Below are 21,558 nucleotides of genomic sequence, written 5' to 3'. Positions count from 1 at the left end.
AAAAGCACCCCTTTAAAACCATTCCAATTTAAAATACGGGGAAAAGAAATCTATATTTGTACAGTAATAGTTTTTATTAGGAAAAAAAGGAGAAATTAGGGAATTCCAGATTTTACCCCCTACGTGCAGACTGCCATTGGGGACAGCTTCAGATATTACTGCTTGAAAAAATAGAAAAAGGAAGGGGGAAAAAAACAACACAGATTGTGTGTGTTCAACTCTAACAGGCTGCAAACGGTGCAGTGTTATTTGTCTTCCATGAATCAGCTCTCTTACCACCTGAATCTTCATTTTGGTGGAAAAAACCCACCCAATTACCCAAACTAATAGCAGTTCTCCCAGCTGAAAAGCAGAATCTTACTGGTTTGGGAGTGAGGATCTTTTCCCTTCCTGCTCTTTTCATGGTGTTTTCCAGTCATCTCACTGTTCTTGGCTCCATTTATTGCTGCCTCACAAACAGACATATTAATTAGCAGTGATCAGTCCACACTATATCACCCTGAAAACTGGGCAGAACGACATACAAATTTCAACTGACTGATGACCTTCACTATTTTTGTGATTTTTTTTTCATTAATAAGATGCAAACACCTCAAGGGGCAAACACCAGGGACATTTTGGGGTGGGGGGAAGCAAAAATGCTTTCTGCAATTTTTTTTTTTCTCCCAGGGTATCAAATTCTGACAGGCACCTTTAAAATGGTGAACACAGATCCTGTAGATGGAGGATAATTTAATTTTTAAATTAATGTGTGCCCATGTTTTCAGTGAGAAGGTCCAGAAGTCAGTCTAGCCCTTCTCAGAACTGCAGAATTCTGCATAAAGGTCTTCTTCAAGCCAGTGGGGTCTAGGAGGGGTCTATCTACATCATCTGTCCAGGGAAGGACCAGTCTTCCAGAACATTTCAGAAGGAATCAAACCAAATAAATGAATTTATGGAGCTGTCTGCTGCCTGTGGGAGGGTTCTGGCCACCACACTCACCTCTTACTCCAAATGAAAGTCTCCCCAGGCTGCCCAAGCAAATGGCGTGAGCTAAATTTAGCATTATTGACCAAGATTTGATCTAACTGGAGTCAGTGAGCAGAAGACTGGTCTCAGACTCCAATGCTGGTAATTTTCTGCCCAGAGTATAGTTACTAATAATTGCCCAGTATTCAGTGAAACCACAATATCCTAAAGGAACAGTCTGTGCATTTCAGACTGGTTGTCCAAAGCACAATTCTATGTTTATGACAGACAGAAAGCTGTCAGGTTGCTGAACTTATCACCAAAAATGCATTTTTCAATATCTAGTGTGCACCTACTAGGCTAGTATGTCCTGGGAATTAAAAAATTAATGGGCTCAAAAATATCTATGCTGCCTTCATTAAGCAAAATAAATCCCTGTACACAAAATTGAGGAGTTTGATAAAGCAGGTCTTTATGAGACAGCAAACACTAGAAAATACAGAAAATGGGAATGCACTGGGTTGCCTTCTGGGGTGAGTAATAGAATTGTCTGGGCTGTTCCTGAAATACATGATGAATACCTGAGGAAGCAGTACAGGAAAAACAGCACAGAGGATGTTTGTGAATCCTGAACCCATGAAGAGATGTGAGTTAGTCAAGCTGAACTAGAACAGCACAGACAGTGGAGAGCCTCAATAACTCAATAACGAGTTAGCTTGGAATAAGCTGGGGTTTGAGCCTTGTTATGACACCACAACATGCCCTGTTGGCATCTCTTAAATGACTAATTGAATGCCATCATTTGTGTCCACGAGAAGGGAAACACACTGAGATCAGTCCCCTGGGTGAGCATTTTAAGAATATATGAGGCACAGCCTCAGGATTTCATGGCACGAGTTTCCTTCTGCCCAGTAATGATTTGAGTGCAATGATTTTTCATGGTCTGCCTTTGGTTCCACTGTTCTGTGACAGTGTCACTGGCACAATTCCTCACCCAAAGGACAAACTAAGCCCATTTACAGCTAGAAATGTAATGAAAATGGTGAAGTTCTAATTGCTTTCCTGTTATGACACTGTCTGATATTGACTGCACCAACTCTTTTCAAGTGAGATTTTCTTGAAGCTGAATGTGGTCAATAATAGTGTGAGAATCTTTCCCCTGTTTTAACCTGGTTGTAACTCTGCAGCAAGACAGCAAAGATGCAAAGGTTCTTTGCCTACCTTTCCTCTTCAGTACACTGCATTATTTCATTTTCTCCAAGCCTCTTGTGAGGGCAGTAATGAATTCCTGTTAGTGTTTACTAATGTAAATTCATTCTTTGTTATCCCTGGGAGAGGAGGATTAGCAAAATGACAGAACTTATTATTTCTGGTATTGCTATATGATATTTATCTTTATTCAGCCCTTAATTTTGTGGTATGTCCCACTAAATAAAATATATATGTGCACACAAGCAAAAACTAAGGGAGAATTTTTAGCATAATGTACAGAAATATAGTTATGATCCCTATTAACATTCAGAAGTGTTGTACAGCTTTTTTCTTGCATGCTGTATTAAAAAAATTAATCTAAATCTGAAATAACTTCTAATTTGGAGGAAGAAAGGAATTACAACTTCAATTTCATTTTCCTGAAATGAAAGCAGCTCCCTTGGACTAAGGATGTGCATATTTTTAGGACTGGCTAAAAATTATGACCTGTGCAGTTATTTTACTCTACTGGGAATGCATTTGGTATCTCCTTAAAGGAACTTTAGTGGTTAGAACGAAGTTTATAAAGAATACAAAGAACATTTTAGTAAAGAAAGGTCATAAAGGACCTATCTTTGAATAAACAGACCATCCAAACTCCCATCTCAGCCATAAGTGAAATTTAGAGAGCGAGGCATTTACAGTGGTTGTACTCCTTTTCACAGAGATGAGGAGAAAGTGAGACCATGAAAAAGACACAGACACAGAGCTTAAAATGATCTCAGTGTGTGAGTTACACACAAACAGCCACATTCAGGTCAAGCAGACTGTACAGGTGGAGAAGTTATTCCCACACAAGAACACCTCGGACCCACGGCATCGATATACTGAGACCTCTTGCCTTGGAGTTAAATGGCCACTCTGAGCAGCAGCATCTCTAAACCAGAAAATCCTCTCCCACATCTCTGTGCCTGTTCCAGAGAACTCAGCTTCTCCCTTCCAGGCTGCAGAGATCCATGCTTTCCATTCCCATGGTTCCCATATAAACTCCTATTCCCAGTAACACGGTGGCTGCCACAGGAAATAAATGAACCGAGTTACTCTATTATGAATAAATGCAACCCATTCACTAGAGACCAAGTTTAGAGTTAAAATATATTACCTTGTGGCTTGATAAAGTGCCTGACAGAGGGATAACATTCCCAAAGCTACAGGCTGCCAAAGGTCTTTTGGAAATGCTTAGAAAAGTCCCGAATCCCTTGGTCTGGTATCAAGGGAACCTCAGTTAATTTTACAGGCTCATGTTTCAGATCTGTCTAATTCAGTCTCAGAATTAAGCCATTGTGCAAAAAAAAAAAAAAAAAAAAAGAGGGAGTTTCAAGCTTTCCACCTTACCAGATAACTTTCTTTGCTAAAAATAAAAGGCAATGAAGATTTCTCTTTTCTCAGGGGCGGTTTGCTCAAAATTCCATTAAAACTGAAGCTTAACTGAGATTTCTCCATCTTCAGCACGTTTGTCTCCTTGTGTTTGTACCATTGGTAACTATTTGGCCTGCTGCCAGAAACAGGACTGAAAGTGCCTTTTCCAGGCCATTGTAATTTGGCAAAATAAACATTCTTCCATTCTTACTGCAATACAACTTCTCCCTTGTAACTACAGGTCTGCTCTGACTTTTAATACCCACCACACACAGACAGCTTTCCTCGTGCAAGACAACTCACAGGCAGACAAGTTGAAGCTGCTGCCCTAAGGAGCTCACAGTATTTATGATTTATCTGAAATCACTGCAGAGCCTTCCAAAAGCAAAGTATGCTTAACATTCTTCGTGGTTGTCCCCTCCTACAACCAAAAATGCTGATAGAAATGAAGTCCAAAGAAATTCTATGTTCAAAATATTTGTGTGGAAGTAGAGGAATCTAGAGTAGTGTTCTAGAAGTCAACACCCACATATAAAATGAGACACAATGCTGTGCTTTATAACCAGTTTAACACAATAGTGTGCTTTAGAAATTATTTAAACATTTTAAAATTGTATTAGACTTCTGATTTTGATTTAGAGACAAAACCATGGAATTCGAATTTCAAAATGCGCACAAGAAATCTGAATTTCACTGGAACACTGAATTATTTGCTCTGAAGATATAAAAAAACCCTCACAAATCTAACTTCTGTTATGCAGTGCTACAAATCACATGGAAAGGATGGAATTAATTGACTTCTAGGTTACTCTTAAGTAACTTGGATTGGAATCTGACCAAGGAAAGTTCACTCACGATTCGGTTTTTGCCACAGATTTGTAACTATGGTGTAATGAGAGAACAACATGCCCTACCTGGCCATCCATTGTCAATGTAAGGCTTAATGAGTTCTCCAAGATTTGTGTTGTCTGCAACAGCTTCCTTTAGCAGTTGCCCACAGCAAACTAACAGGAAGGAAGAACAAAAAAGACACAAGGTTAAATTTTAAAAAGGAAGCAACAAAGAAAAGAAAAAAAAAAAACAACAACCAGAAGCTGCATACTGGGATAAGGTCACTGAATAAAACAAAAGTTGTGTGGTTTTTGGGTTTGTTGTTGGGGATTTATTTTTTTTTTGGCCAAGCAGAGCGAAAAGCAAAGAGAGGGAGAATATTGAATAAAAAAGGAAAGAACATGTTTGGCAAAGAATGTATTAAAAATGGAGATAGAGAGATAGACATTAATCAAAAATGTTTCTGAAATAATAACTCAGGGGATTGCCAGTGGTTTTCACTTTTTATAAACTTGTAATTACTGAATAAAGTTACACCTGCTGAACAGTGTCTGAACCACACTGCTGGAGGTGCAGATAATGCACAGTTCAAGGGAGGGACTCCCTGGATCACTTAATGATCATGTAAGAATTACATTTAAAAAGCTGTGCTAATGCAATATTATCATTGACTTCAAATACACAGAGCACCAGGAGATGCAGATTTAAAGTTTTAGCCTTGTACATGAAATATTGTTACTTTAGGCTTGGACAGCACTTGGTGACCCAAGTGATTGAGTCCCACCTGCCCCACACAGGTCAGATCCAAGAGAGCCTTGTTTTCCAGAGAGGGAACCAAGGCATGGAAAGTTACACAAATCAGGGCTTTGACTCAGTTTTGGGAAGTATTATTTTACATTCACTCTGTAAATTATTGCATGATCCCATCTATTAATAATCCTAATTTGATTCCACCTTTCCTGAAGTCAAAAGCACCAACATGCACTGACTTTAAAGGGAAAAGATTGAGCCCTTTCATCTGCTTCACCACTGCTAATCACACTGTTTAGCAAACAAGAACATTCCACAGCCACATTCCTGGGACAAAGCTGATAAAGTTTAATGTTTAAGTCACAGTTTTAACTGTCACTAGTTGTCCTGGAGAAGCAAATTTATATTCACAATAAATAGTGTAAAAAGATAACAGAAACTCAAGTGCATAGATCCCAATTTAAGATTTAAAATGTACACACCTAAATTCAATCCAATTCACATGATATTTAAACATAAGTTTAAATTTTTAAGCCTGTGCTTCAATCCCAATGGCTTAATTGGAAATAAAGAGGGATTTATTTAGTATACATTGAACAAACACTAATGAAACAAGCTTGCCTTTTTTTAACTAAGAGGATATGACTAATCAAAAAATTTTACAGATATTAGACATTGGTTTAAAATAATTATAGCTATTCCACTATTAGAAGATGTTACAGAGCACTTAAAATACTGCACCAGTCCTATAACCAAGCTGCACACTCATATTACAGAAGTTTGTAACATTTGCATGCTAACCATGAACAAATCTCATTCAGAATTTTTTGGGCCTCTTTTACAAAAGAAAGAGAATGTATTTTTCACTAATTCCTTCATTTTCTCACATGTTACTTCAGATGTGCAGAACCTGAGTATTTATTAAAGTTCAGAGTAAATTCTATTTTAAAAGTGCCCCAGTTTTGGTCAGACAGCTGAAACTGCAAAGACATTTCTGATAATCCACTGATCCACAGAAGAATTCAGAGCACTACAGGAATCTAACAATGGGAAAACACGGATCTAAAGGGTATAAAAATGATGAAATGATGACTAAAAAAATGTTAGAGCTGGTTTGTCACAGCACATAGGCTTGGTTTACACTTCTTCATTCAAATACTTTTTACTTCTCTGGAAAACCTGACATCCATAGCAAGGGACAGACAGAGACATTTTACGAGCAAGTAAGAAAGACAGCAAAAGATAAATGATCAAAACCAGAGGAAGGGGGAATTGAGCAAAGTGCATATTTACTGAGAACTTACTGTTGACAACACCGTATTTCTGAGCTATTAGTGCTGCCTGCAGGCTCTTCCCACTGCCTGGGGGGCCACAAAAGATGATCCGTGGGGTAAAGGGGGCGGCTGATCTGTGCCGTGTCTGGACATAGGTAAGAACTGGAAGATGAGAGAAAGGCAAGAAATACAGTTTTTAGCCTATTTCTTAAAAATAAAATAAATTCATTAGCTTCTCTCTTCTTTAAAAAAAGGTTGTCATGTTGATCGTGATTTAATCACTGAAACATCCAGACATGCAACCAAAATAAAACTGTCCCATCAGCAACTTACTCTGAGAGGCATTTTAGAAATCTTACCATCATTACACTCCTCTTCTTTCTTTCATCAGTAGCTGTGAAACCATTTTAAAGAGCAGATTCAATTAATAATTGCTCCTTTACCATCTTGTTTTTAGCAGAAGTAATTTTTGCTTGATAGCTGCAATTTTACCACGCAAATTATAGAGGGCTATAATTACATTTAATACTTTCTGCAGTTTCTGAACAAATATTTAAGTGTAAAAACTCAGGATGTTAAATTAATGACATTTATCCAGCTGTGTGTGATTAGGACTCCTAATTAGAACACTGTAGACTTGTAGCACAGGGTGTCACTACACAGCACTGACAACACAAAACTGAGTATCTATGTTTTTTCTTTTGTCCATCATTTTTGTGTAATATGCAAAGAATGTTCGAGCTTCTCTGTCTGATTCCACTCATTTGCTGAGCATCATTCACCCGAATTTTGTATCATGCAGGAAATAGAACCTTCAGGTCAATGTGCAGATTATGAGAGCTTTGGAAAGACCACAGCATATGTGAAGCAGCATCAATGTTCCCATATTATAAAGATCTGAACGTTGTTACAATCTCAAAACAGTAATTGAGAGATCACTAAGAAGCCAAAAGATGTCACAGCTTGGCAGTGAGGACAAATTGGGATTGAATTTGGACATGGCCAAACACTCTCACTCCTTGTGCCCATTTTATGGCCAACAATACCAGAGGAGGAGCAGCTCAAGCTGCAGCCTCACTCAGCTTTTGTTGGATCTTCAGTTCCAATAAAAGATACTCCAAAGAGTCCTTGTAATACAACAGTATTTTGGTTTAAGTAATAAGACAAGCTTGTTTGTATGAATCAGAGGCCCATTTTAAAAAAAGAAGCACAAAAGGGTTGGTGGAGAACATCCTGAGGGATCAGTATTTTAACTGGTCAACACATTGCTCTCAGTTTTTCTGAGAACCTTTTCTTTGGTATCATTAAAAAAATCTTTTCTAATAAAGAAGCATCTCCAGCAAACTCTAGCCTGCAATTTCTACAGAGCAGACCTAAAGCATTGAGAAACTCAAACTGCAACCCCATGGGATCATATCCCATCATATCCCATCATATCTTCCTGCAGTGCCACAAGCTGTGCTGGGATCCCACACCACCAACTGAATTGGATGTCACATCTCCTTGCACAGGGTAGCAGCAACTGCATTGAACTTTACAAAATGTTATAATCATGTGAAACAATCCACAATATTACTAATATTTATGAGAGATCTCCTCTGTCTTTTTTATCTCTTGCTGGAGCAATAGAAATACTTAACAAAAACGACTGGAAAATCATAACAGAAAACAGTGTGTTTGCTGCATAACTTCCTAAAACCCAAGTATCAGCTACCCAAGCAGTGCTCCAGTTATTCTGAACATTTTCCATAACCCAGTGTATTGAAAAGCACAAACATTACAGGCAAAGCACCCTGCTTACAAATGATGCTTAATTTGCAGTAAATAACCAAGTTAATTAGGAGTAATGATCCCCTAGACAGTCTCCACATCTAATTATTCTTTAAAAAAAAAATCTGGCTGCTTGATGCACCGCAGAAAAAAAGATCTAGAGAGGATTTTTTCATTCCAGTTTTCAATTTATCTCACTACATTATTAATTAATAATAATTAATATTCAGGCACTCGCATTTTTATTTACAATTCAAGGCATGAATTCTTTATGAATGATGATATGAACCTTTAAATTTAATTAAGTAATTTAGAGGTAATTAATGTGTAAATTCAGAATATAAACTTCCTACTTGTTTATCTTAAAAGTGCAGCACTCGTTATTAAAAAAAAAGACCTTTTTGAGATGCAAAATTACTGGGATATAACAGATCATCTGCAGACTGACAGCTACAAAGTACATCATCAGTTGGTCTTTCTGGCAGTTTCCTTATTCTCTTCTAGAAGGATCAACATTGGAAGTCAGATTACATTACAGTCAAGCAAAGCAAACAAGAATTGTTGAACAGGAAACCCACCAGCACAAACAGCTTTTAAACAATGAAATGTTACTGGCTTTGAACTACTTCTGCTTCTTGTTATCAGACTTTGGAAGGTACCAGCCCTTTGGGAGATCAACAGTCGAGCCACGAGGCTCCCTTTTAGAGAGAGACCCCCAGAAATAACGGTGGCATTTGCTCGCCCGAGCCCGCTGTTCCTTGGCAGGACTGTGCAACTCAGCCTTTCCAGTTATCTGCACTTACTCCAGTCCTGTAAAATAATTACCAGGAACAGCACAAATGCTGCACTAGAGAGAACACAACCCAGCTGGGAGCCATCTGTGTTGACTAATCCTACAAAGTGTCTCTAACAGCCGGGAACTACCTTTCCAACAGGACTTTCCCAACCGTCAGATTTGCCATGAAGTCCATACTTACCCTGGGAGAGCACATCCACGGAAGGCTGGTCTGCATTGATCGACTTCAGAACTTTCTGGTAGATCTGGAAAACCTCAGGGAAGTTTCTGTGATATTCCAGCAGTTTCTTGGACACCTCTTGTTCAGACAGATCCTCTGGTTTCACCAGCCGCTCCTGCACCAGGGGATCACTCGGCCAGTCGAAGGTTGTGTGATAAACCTCTGCAAGTCAGATTGGGAACTAAGAGCATGACTTAATAGGTCTCTAGCTAGAGAATGTCCCTCCCAATTCCTCTCCTAAAACACTCAACTTGATTTTTTTTACTGAGCAACATCAGAATTTTATTTTGTGGTGGATGGTTGATAATAATAGACAATATAGAGCAAAATCTGTTTGACAGTGATTTAATGGAAGATACCTAAAAACATATCTGCACCTCAGAAACAAAACAGGACCTGGCAGAGATGCACAGCAAAATTCTAAGCTCAAATGGACAGATTTAACCTTCAAATATTCTGTACTGCCATAGTCTGCTGTTTGCAGGTTGAATACTGAGCTTTACGTTTCCCTATATTTTATTGACACTGAAAATAATGCAACATCAACAAATACTGTTTTCAAACAGTTTAAATTTATAATCAGAAATTCCGACCACGTAACACTCCAGTTTGTAGTGGAGATCAGGAACAAACACATACAGCACCTTGTGTGAGGGGATCAAGCCTTTTCCCACTGTTCCTCTCAATCAACACGGTGTCTGAAGCATAAAGCATAACTAGGCAGCAAAAAAGGAAAAAAGAAGAAAAAAGAAAAAACCTGTAGCTCTTGTTAGTTACTTGCTTTATTTCCTGTAACTGTTTAAATGTGTCCTAATATTAAAGGTGGCTGAATGCCCTTAAAGCAGACTTGCCTCATTCTTATTTCCCAGCATTCTCCCAGCAAATATTTTAATTCACTTTTAATCAGAATTTTGCTTCACCTACTAGACAATATAGTGGGATAAAATATCCATGACCCATGAGCATTGGCTGTGCCTTCTATCCCTACCAATTAACAACTGTCTCTGGAGCCTGGGACAGAAATACCACAAAGCACTTGGGACTGATTCTCTTCTATACCACAAACCACTACTTTTCACCCAGGTACTTTGGTAGTGAGACCAGTGAAACTTATTTTTTTATAACCTCACAGAAAAGTGTTCAAACTTGATTAGAAGCATCAAAAGATGGAGCATCTGTCAGCTCCCTGGGTTGCTTTTGGCTAATCATCCTCACAGTTAAACACTGTAATTTAATTACTATTTCCAGTGCATTTGATTATTGTTTCAAACAAGTTCTTTTTATGATTTTCTTCTCTGTATCAAATAGCTCTTTCAGGCTCTTTTCTCCCTATTAAGGTACTCACACATCGTAAATCTCATCTCCTCTCAATCTTCTTTTTGATTAACTAGACAGACTGAGCTTTGAGATTCTCATTCAGGTCTTGGTGGCACAGATATAATTGTGAGCAAAACTCAACTTCAGATGTTATTAGGTATATTAAAAATACATGCAAGTACTAGACATTAAACATTTTTGCCTAACTCTATTGCAGCGATTCTGAATTCTTCATTAACAGTCAAATATCATCGAAATCAAATCTAAAGTGACAATTCATCAAGTTGGATAACGTTCTGTTCAGTGTGCACTGGCAAGCTCTACATTTATCATTTCACACTGTATTCCACACAACTGTAATGATTTCTTACATTCTCAGTAGGTCCTTTAACTATATTAATTTGGGACAAGTGGCTTCTCCTACGTGGCAAGGGCAGCTGTCAAGGTCTTGTCTATCAGCCCTTTGCCAGGAAACAAACGTTCTGTCCAAATCAAGGCAGAATCTCCCCTTATTCTGAAAGGTCAGGCTTAAAATCACGATGTTTCCACTTCACTTGGTCAAGTTTACATTCTCTAATTCAACAGAAACGTGAATTTGTATTTCAGTACATGAGGAATTGATTTAATCTGAGGATAAAGGCTGATTTTTTGAGATGGAAGTCAGAAGCAAAGCTACTTGTAACTGCTCAGAGGCACTGCAGGGTCTTGGATTCACAGAACTCTGATGTGTAAGAAGAAAAAGGTTCATGTGTGAAAGACAGGGTTTAAAGTCTCACAAGTTATCTCAGGTTTCCAAGTGAATCTGAACCATTCTGAAATATTCTGCTGTCTGGTGACTCTGGTGTCCCAGCACCACTATTGGATTTACTGAGGATTTTTTGGGACAAATGCTTCCAGTCTTTCCTACTGGATGCAATCACACATAAACCTTGTGCTGCTTACCAACATGTCTAGGAAAGATGCCAAAGGATTGCAGCATCCATGCCTGTTCCTGATTTTCAGGGAAGCCTTCCAAAATCCATCCCTATTGAACAAAAACATGAAACAGTTATTGATCCTGGAAGAGAAAAAAAAATCAAAAATTAATACTAAATATCAGTGCTGTTTGCACAAAAATTACCTCATTCTCATCCCACAACAGCACAGGATTTCTCATGGATGCTTGTGAGAAAAGAAAGCAAACATGGAGCACTGATATTTTTGTGAAATGCATGCACTGATACCAGTGCCACAGAGCAAGGGGAACTTAGGGGTTGCAGCAGTGATTTTTTTCCCCCCACGTTTCAATCTTAAATAAAAAACCCCTAAACCGACTTCTATCTTGAATAAAAACAGCCCCAAACAATTTCTACAGTTTTGAAATATTCAAAAGGATATCAGCCCACACTGTGTATATAAAAAAAAAAAAAAAAGAAGCTAAACAAATCTAAAGACAGATTTAATGCCAAGAACACTGAGGAAAATATGCACGCTTTCATTATTTTCTTAAATTATACAGGAAAACTCACAGTAATGGAACCAGCGTTCCCAGAGCTAATGAAGCAACAGAGCAAAAGAAAGAAAAAAGAAAAAAGAGCCTTTTGCTCCCTTAAGTCCTTGTTATAGCCAGCTAAGTGTTGGATTGAGCATCTTTAAAAAAACATTTACAGATCTGTGAAATACCGTAGGAGAGCTGCTGCCTCACTCAGTTTTTGTCTGATGCAGTATTTGAAATCTAATCCACTTCTCTGTTTCAAGCCTGAATCTTCTGAACTTTCCTTAATTTATCTGTTAGATGCTTGACCACACATGTCCTTGTTCTATGCTATACCCCAAAAGAACTTTGGGATGCTACAATAAATCTGGGAGCCATCTTTGCACCAAAATAAAGGAGATATTTTAATATTGCATTAGCTGGCAATCATTATCATCTCCACATAAATCTGATGCTCTGTCAGTGTGGGGTCCAAGGTATTTCAGGGAAACATATCTCCACAACTTCTGGAGGAGGGAATGGGCCATTCCAATTACTCAGGAAAATAGAGTAGACTATTTAAAATCCCTTAATTAGCCTGGTTTCAGGAACGTGTCATCCTGCTGATACCTGTAGAAAATAAGAGACTCAAGTAACTGCAAGGCATTTTTGCCACTCCCAGTGTTTGCTCTGCCGAATTGGAATGAACCACTGGCTAAGGTCACACAGGTGCTGAGAAATCAATTTATCCCCTGGGACTTGCAGGAGGCAAAGCTGCACAGTATTTGTACTGGTGTGCTCAGAACTTCAGCACTAGTTTGGAATATATTGTGTACAAAATAGATATATATATAGGCCCAGATCTTCTTCTAGGGAGAAATGGCATCTGAGGTCTGAAGCAAATAAATTGATGCCAATTTACACAGACTACAAATGTGGCTTATTTTCTCCACCCCAACAGCAACACTTTTGGAGACTAAAACAAAACAAATAAAAAAACCCAAACAAACAAAAACCAAAAAACACCCACAGAACCTGATGTCACCACGGCTTATTGCTCAAATCACATAATGTGCAACAGGCAGTGAACACAATATTGTATTTTAACAATCCACAGCAAACTTCTAGAGGTTTATATACAAATTTCAAAGGCAACAAGCAACTTCATAGGTAAAAGTTTTTTCTGTTTAGGAAAACATAGCTCAATAAATAGCTTCCTGCAACAAATACATCTTAGGGCATTAAACAAATGCAAAATAAACACACAGCACAAAAATAGTGAGCATTTTGGAGCTGATTTCCAAAGGTCTCTGAGTTCCAGGGTATCAGTCAGTCCCTAATTAGAATACATTATCCATCTACTTGACACTTCAGTGAAATGTCTATTCCACCACAGAGCTGCAGCTTTGTTCAGAACAGGTTTATTGATATTCTGCTGCATTCCCTCTCCATACCCCCAGTGGCTTGGTTCTGTTTTATCACACATCAAAAAGGCCGTATGCTCAGGGCACCCCATGCACAGCTCAGAGCTGGAGGTCTGAACAGCTGCAAGTAGTGTGGTATCACAGGAGGGACAAGCTCCAAGCAGATGTCACAGATAAAAAAAAAAAAGGAAAAAAAAAAAGAGGGAAAAAAAAAAAGAGTGAAAAGGGAGTGTGGCTTGGGAACGAAGCAAGAGGAAGCGAGACACAGCAGAGCAAGACCTGACTTAAAATATGCCTATCATGCTTTATGCAAACACTGGTCTTTTTTGCCCTCCTGACTATCATTAAAGTGTAATTAGTAACTTCACATGGTAAATTTGTTTCTTTAAGAAGCCATCTATTTTTTGTTCTTGATAGCAGTAACCTCACAGCCACGCATGGGTGGCACCTCATCACACCAAGGGTGGAACAAAGGCTAAAAGTGAGTAATTCCATGGTGCCTTTATTCTGTGGCCACTGTTCCCTCTCCTTCAGCTGGAAACCTCCATCCTTTTCCACATTAAATAGCACATTCTGCTGCTGCCTTAAAGCCAGGTGAGGTGATCCTTGGAGACCCAGGCCATGTTGAAAAAATCAGCAACAAGGAAGCACTTTCAAAGGCATCACTCTCCAGATCTCAGGAATCTGGAGAAAAGGAAATGCTCAAGGTCACTCCCAAATGTACATCTCCCTCCTTTGCTGGGAGTACTCTCAGCTATAATACCAAGCCTACAACTTTCACACTTTCCACCACAATAATAATGACTTGGGTATTCAAGTTCTCTCTTGTTATTTGACCTGTACATCCTCCAGAGTTTTTTTTAATTACAAAATCCAAAACTGACAGTACCTTTGAATAATGAGAAGGGATAGCACACAGAAATAATGCTGAATTACGTGGTATGTCTGCAACAAAGCTCAGCCACAAGCCTAAAGATCAAAGGTCATGAATACGTTGCTTTTAGGAAAACAATCACAACAATTTTCCCACATCATTATTCAGTGGTTTTGAATAAGTATTACATGGTTTTCACTTCCAGCTGGAGAAAGGGGGCAGACAATAACACAAAAATATATCAGTAATAGCTTTGCCAGTATGGATGTAAAATTCTGGAGATTTTCAGACCTCAGCAGACTGAGGAGTGCAGCAGAAATATGGTCACCCCAGCTCCTGCAGTGTGGATGATGGAAGAAGCTCAAGCCTTACTAGAAAGAAACCTTTTATCCCCCACATTATTTCTGTTGGTTGAGCAAGATGCAAAGCTATTTTTAAAAGTCCCATTCTTGTCAGAAAGCAGAAAAGGTGGTGAATGGGCAGATTCTCTCCCCGGATAAATCTGTGTAGCATCATATTCTTTGCATGGAGTTTCACAGAGACAACATGATGATCTTCAGCTACCAAGGTAAAACCAAGAACCACCAAGAGCCATTGCTTTTCTCTGTCTTCCCTTTCAAGGACAGCCACTGCTCTTCTGGACTGTTTAATACCCCTCTAAAGTCATTCTGCCTCTTGTTTTGTGTGAATCACTGGCCTAAGATTAGCTTCTAAAGATCCTAAGACTCCAGAAAGGTGGCCCAGCTCCCTCTCAAATACATCCTCTAGCAATCTTTTCACTGGCTTTCTCCAGTTCCATGAATTCCCTGCACAGTCCCAGCAGTCAGAGGGGCTGCAGCCAACCTGTACAACCCTGGAAGAAGAAAAGTCTCCATATCAGCTTCACAAGGCCCATAATGTTTGCAATAAGTTTTCTGGGTGTGCTGGAAAACCTCCCCATCTGATCCCTTGCAGTCCTGACCATATTTGTGTTAGAAGAACACATAACACAGAGTCCCAGCAGAGCTGTTGATCAATAAGAATGTTCTCCTCAGAGAATGCCTGTGACATCCATAAACCTGGGAGTGTCAAAACAATGGCACAAAAAATCCTGTGTTCCTACTGTCAGTGGGATGAAAGCTGTACAATTAATGCCAAGCCAATGACACCACAAGGAGAAATAAAACAAACAGCTGGTGGTAGTGTGGTCCAACACACTCCTAATCTATTAACATTCTCAGTAAAAACATGCTGACTCACATTTTGAAAGAAATGGCATAAATCTGTTCAAATGATATAAAAAATCCACAGCATTAATTCTATTTTGAATCACACAAGGAAAATATTGCAATTAAAATGCATAGATCCTCTTTTGAATGAGAAAGACATACACAGAGTGATCACAAATTACTATCTGTTAATGTACAGATTTTTAACAACCATCACACCTTTGGAAAACCAATTATGTGGTTTTCCTAAAAACAGCTGAAACCTTAACCAGATTGATAACATCCACTCCATTCTTGCTGAATGTCAGGGAAGCTTTATAAAGGTTTATTCCCCCCTAGTTGTGTAAGACATCCAGCGCTGATTCAGTGCTGCTGGTGATAACAACAGGAACATAAAATGTAGGCAGGGCTCTATGCAGCTGTTGGCATTTTAACCAGCTTGTCACCTTACTCAGAGTTTTACATGACCTAATATTTAAAATAACTCACTGGGAGATCCTCCCCTCACTATTGACAGGAGAACTAGAGCCATGCCAACAATTATAGAAAGCATGGAGCAAAAAAGCATGGGGTGGATGCAGCCTTTGGAAAGCAATGGAAATTAGCTGTTGAAAACATATGGGTTTTTTTGATCAGGTAAAGAGACTTATGGGGAAAATAACTGGGAGAGGTTTTAGAGCTGTTATAAAAGCCCTAAACTGAAGAGTTATTCACCTACTTGCTAGTTTACAACACCTCCTGCCATTCAGCAGCTCTCCTCCAGAGAGTATTAGGGGACAGATTGCCCCAGCAACTCCTACCTGTGAGAGAGCATGTGAGAAAATATTTAACCAAACTACTGAAAATAACAGGGAGCCTTCCCTGTCCTACCTGCTACAAGCACAACCAGAGGAGCTGTTTGTGTTCACCTGAGGGGTCTGACACCACCCAAAGCCTGGCAGTCAGGAAAGCAGCTCCTGTCTTAGTTTATCATCTTCCTAACTTGCTCTCATTTCTACAGGTTTAGAGATATTTTAAACATCCTCACTCGAGGAGAAGTATCACCTGAGATCGATGTTGCACATCTTGCCCCAAGGACAAGGTAGTAAATCACACAGTCACCTGACTTGCTGTATATCCATGATATCTCATTGCACTGCCTGCATAAAAAATGTTGACATTCATAGTCATTTTTTTGCTGCTCATTTGCTGGTATATCCAGAGTTGACAATATTGGTTTCTACAGCTACACTCTTTAATCCAAAATACCACAAAAATGAACAAGACAGTACACCACATGTGTGTTTTTAAACAGGCTCTCTTGCCAACTGAAGGGCCTAAGTCCTGTGTGAATTTATTGTAGAGAAACAAATATACCAAGTACTACCATATATTTGATCTGGCTGCTAAGTAACTGTAATGAGTCAAAATAAAATAAAACAGCTCAGCTAAAAAGACCTTCAAGAGAAACCAGACTGACCCATATAATTCAAGCACAGTGACTAGCAATGCAAAAGTTTAATTCTACTTTGTAAATTTAAAATTAATAGACCAATTATGGAGTAAGGGATGCAGTATTTTGTGAAGAAAAACTGATACCCCTTAGGTTTTCTGCCAATCCCTTTACTCCTTTCTTTCTAAGGATCCAAGAAATCATTGTTTCAGTCCCCCAGGTGATGAAGCATGGAGCAAGAAACATAGGATTCTAAATCACCAAAAAATGGACCACTTGGAAAAGGGGGGGGGGTCATGTCCTTCTACATAATGTACTAGAACATTCTTCCAATGCAGGAAGGGAACCCTGAAACAACAGCTTGGTTTGGTTTAGCTTAATCATTTTTTCAGTAACACTAAAAACCAGCAGGTAGCATTAAAAGTTAAATTCTCATGCAACCAGTGGCTTAGATATTGGCACAGGTCAAGGTTTAGCTGTTACTAGTTCTAAAACTACTGTCTAAAGAGAGCAGCAGCTGCCCCTGGCTACAGCTCTGTGCTCTCAACAGAGATGTGACATGGACACAGAGATGTCTTCCAGCAGACCTCTCCAGCAGGAAACAGAGAGATCACATCTCCAGATATTCATGACCATCCTGACCAAGTTCTCCTTTCCACAGTTCACACACAGTGACTCTGGTCCAGCTCACACAAGGCAGGTCCAATGTAAGACACCTTCACTACTGGCTTAGGTTAAGACAGTTGCCTTTGCACCGAGGCACAGGAATCTTTGGCAACCACTTGTGTCATCAGAGTTCTGAAAGGTGAAACCTTCAATCAGGTGCAGAATTTTTTTTACTTATTCTTGCTAGTTTTGTTGATGTTTCCCTGTACCTGCAAAAACTTCTGCACTACAGAATTACCATCCCAAAAACTACAAGGCAGTAGCCCAGCCCTTGAGATGATTTCGTTTTATGTGGATGGAAGGATCCAGCCTGCAGATCATTGCAGACTGCACCAAAAATCATAGAGACAGAAGCAGAAGACATGAAGCTTTCAGCATTTCCACTTTCTTTCGGTGTCTAATGCTAAGAAGCTTTAGGAAGCAATTTTCACACTTCAATGAAATGTTAATTACCTGCCCTGCTTTATTCAACTGACAAGGTGGATGTTGATGATGATGTTGAGAAGCATCAGATTTTATTATAAAACTCTGAGCCTGGCAGTATCTGCATGAGGTGAGGAAGTTCTACCTGTCCCCTGACTCAAAGGGGTGTTACAGTGCCTGTTCTGAAAACATGGACTATTGATGAGAAAAAAGCTGTTTAGTCCTTCATGAACACAACACCTACTTTGGACTGGACTTTTTCCTCTTAAGAAGTGCACCAAATAATGTGCCATCCTTATTTTGGCATGTTTACAAACAGGGTTTTATCCATGAGATTGTTATATCTCTTGCAAATAATCCCTTATAATGGGCTGACTATAAACTCCATGAACCACAACAACATCTGAGATTTTAAAGAAAACACATAAAAATGATTTTGCTTTCCTTGAGTCCAGATATTAAATTCAACCAGCATCAGTCTACTAAAGTTCTCTGTGTTAAAAGTCTCTACTTACATCAAGGATAAGCATGTAGGAGAAAAAAAAAAGCCACACATCTGAATACAGCTAAACCTATTCAGTTGCCTATTTGTATAAGCTAAGAGTGAACATATTAATTAATACCTAGAATATATTCAAATGCAGTTTTTCCTAACGCAGGAAGAAAAAAGAAGACACAATGAGAAATAAATAAAACTGAAATGAGTAACACCAGACTCTTTCCCCCCCCCTTTCCTCAATAAGAGTTAAAACCTTAACATATTGATTTTTGTATATTTTCTGTTTATCTGTTTTGTCCACTCTATCTCTGCCAGTTGCCCCAGGCAATCAACAAAGCTCTGCTTGTTCAGCCTTTGATCATCTCTGTGCTGGAAGATTAGCATATGCATACTCTCATCCTCCCCTTTATCCTGTTAATAAAGCTCCAAACTCCCTCCGCTGATGTTCAAGAAAGCAACCGGCTCCAGAGCCCCCGATGATTTGCCCCCATTCCCTGCTCTGCTCAGGACTAGGAATGCTAACTACTGCACGAGTTGTGTAAGTGCTTATCCACCGGCCCTCTGAGGAGCAATTCTTACTTGTTTGATGCAGTCCACGTTTGACAGACGTTCCTGGATCAGATTGGCCCAAAGCGCGTTGGGAATTTTCTAAAGAAAGAACAAAAAAAGGCTGAATATTCACAATTGAGTTCAAAAGGAATTTTACCATGCAGGCACATTCTGGTTAAAGGTGAAGTGAGATGTCTTCTTAAAAATAAAGAAATAAATAATTCAGTGTAAGCCCTGGGTCATTAACATGAGTTAATGACAAAGAGTTAATAAGGGCACAAAAATCAGTGTTAAAGGCAAGCTGAACACAGAGCACGAACATCCATGGGGTTTTTTGCATGCTAACATGGAAGCAGTGACAAGTTTTACACACTAACACACAAATGGCCATGAGACCTGCAAAATCCACAAGAATATCACATCCATAAGTTGTCCTTTTTACCACAAGTGTCTGATCCATGACTGTGTCAGTGGGCTCAGCATCAGGGATCTTGCCAGCTATCAGTGAGACAAAGAGGATCTCAGACACTGAGCAAACAACACAAAGAGTCTGATCTTCAGGTTTGTTTCATCTTTTCAAGTAACTCTGTCATCATCCAGAAAGTTTATTTAAAATGTATTTTATAGTTAAAGATAGCTTATTTTTAAACTCAGGACTGCGAAATGGGATGGAAACTGCATTTGCCAATAATCTCAGAAGTGCTGTTTAGCTCTGTGATTCCTACTTTGTCCATATCTAGAGATGTTTTGTAAGGCAGTATTTTCTATGAAACAGAAGAACAAAGTTCCTCTACAGATTTAACACCTCCCCAACACTTCTTCTGTTGTATTAGACTTCCTGACAAATTAGCAACACCCTTCTTTCTTCTAGTAAGAATTTTTTCACTATCTCATTAATTTAGGCCTTCATTCTATGCTGAACTTGGTTAAACTCTGTGTTAGCCAGTTTAACTTGGTAAAGCCTAAACCTCTGTCCATACCACTCAGAACAGCTGCTAATCATTTGACTAAATGCTTTGTCTCAGTCTCATTTTGTCATTATTGAATGAATACTCAGAAAAAAAAAAAAACCTGCAACCAGATTTTCTACCTCCTAGTTAAAATAAATTATCTTTCACTAAACAATGTGAGCTTGACTCTTTGTTTCCTGCAGTTCCACATATTGTAGATTCTCTTTTTTTTTTTTTCCTAACCAAAGTCTGAAGGGTATACACCCAAAAAGGAGCATTTCTGCAGGTTTGTGTTATTCTAACAGAGGTAGAGAGATATAATGACAATGTGGTTGACTATGAGGAAAGATTTAATAAAATCTTCTTTATTGCATCATGAAATAATTTCACCAGGAGTGGTGGAAGTGCTACCACAGAAGTCACTTTAAACAAGGCTGGAGGAAACACTCCAGAACACACAAAAGAGGCCAGTGTGGCACAGACAAAGTGGCCCAGCCAGGCAGAGGGTTTGCTTGGTTTGTTTATCTCTGCTGTCCCCAGTTCTCAGTGCCTCTCCTCATATCAGCCATTCATAAGGCAACTTTCAAGCAGGTAAAAGAGAAAAAGGGAAGGAAATTGCTGTGTTTCTTGGAAGTCAGCAGGTCCCAGAGGGTGGAGTGTCAGAGCCTCCTGCAGCCCCTCCCTGCTGGAGCTGGGCTCCTGCCTTTGAGCCTGTCACCTTCCAAAGGGGCCCCACGCTGCTCCCAGGAACAGCCAGTGCCTCCCTCCCTTCTTTCATCTGTCATGTCAAGGCAGGCTGGAGACTGCTGGGGGTCCTCTCTGCTAAGCCTTGCCAAACCAATTTAAACCAAAATGAGACTAACTTCTTTCAGTGCAGTGGTGTTCTCAGTCCTCTCTTTGGAGTTTATTGCACACAAACAATCAAGGACAGGCGTTCAGGTGTTTCAGTGGTTTAGCTCCTTCTGCTCTCTGTGGCTCAATTCCAGTCTCATTTCCTGGGCAGTTTTCCTCCCACTGAGCAGTGGCCTACAAAATCATTTTCAAGGGGTTGCTTGCAGAATGCCTAATTATTCAACTGGAAATCGTTCTCTCTGATACCTGTGATAGCCCATTTATAATTTCTCTCCCATAAACACATAAATACATGGTGAGCCTGGTGGATGGGACTGCACCTCCCAGAAATCTGCAATAAGGGACAATGACACACATTTGATTAACAGCCAAAGCACACCTTGCCTGCAGCACTCAGAGCTGCATTCAGCTCAGGTAAAGGACACACCTGCTGCTGTGGGATTTTGTTTATGTTCAGACCACTTTTCTATACACACAGTTTCCATACTGCTGAAAAACTGAACTCACTCATGATTAATTTTAAATATCCCATGTTAGTTCAGGGACATCATACTTCAACTTCCATGCCTGATCTACCCAGAGTTATATCTCAATGATCTTTTCATAAAACTTTCACCTTTTTTTTTGGTGGGGGAGCACTTTCACTGGACTTTTTCTTGGAAGTTTTGGATATATTTGCTCTGAAAACAGCTACAGCTAAAAACTACTGACT

At 39.3% G+C, this 21,558-nt stretch overlaps 1 protein-coding gene across 4 annotated transcripts in view; it reads right to left on the bottom strand.

Moving 5' to 3' along the window:
• Nucleotides 1-21,558, bottom strand: part of AK8 (adenylate kinase 8) — a 67,486-nt gene that overhangs the window by 35,668 nt on the left and 10,260 nt on the right. For 3 of the 4 annotated variants that reach the window (XM_051808185.1, XM_051808188.1, XM_051808187.1), the window contains exons 5-10: nucleotides 19,075-19,143; nucleotides 11,459-11,540; nucleotides 9,844-9,915; nucleotides 9,161-9,361; nucleotides 6,444-6,575; nucleotides 4,473-4,562 (exon numbers count right to left, since the gene is read on the bottom strand). In XM_051808185.1, the coding sequence (XP_051664145.1) occupies nucleotides 4,473-4,562; nucleotides 6,444-6,575; nucleotides 9,161-9,361; nucleotides 9,844-9,915; nucleotides 11,459-11,540; nucleotides 19,075-19,143 (646 nt within the window). The remainder of the gene's footprint in view (nucleotides 1-4,472; nucleotides 4,563-6,443; nucleotides 6,576-9,160; nucleotides 9,362-9,843; nucleotides 9,916-11,458; nucleotides 11,541-19,074; nucleotides 19,144-21,558) is intronic. The other variant, XM_051808186.1, reaches the window with a different exon arrangement.

Source organism: Manacus candei, unplaced genomic scaffold (genome assembly GCF_025592945.1).
Source record: "Manacus candei isolate 608988 ecotype Guabito, Panama unplaced genomic scaffold, ASM2559294v1 h1tg000071l, whole genome shotgun sequence".
Taxonomy (NCBI): Eukaryota; Metazoa; Chordata; class Aves; order Passeriformes; family Pipridae; genus Manacus; species Manacus candei.
The sequence above is the reverse complement of the archived record's forward strand: the minus strand, read 5'-3'. Positions and strand labels throughout refer to the sequence as shown.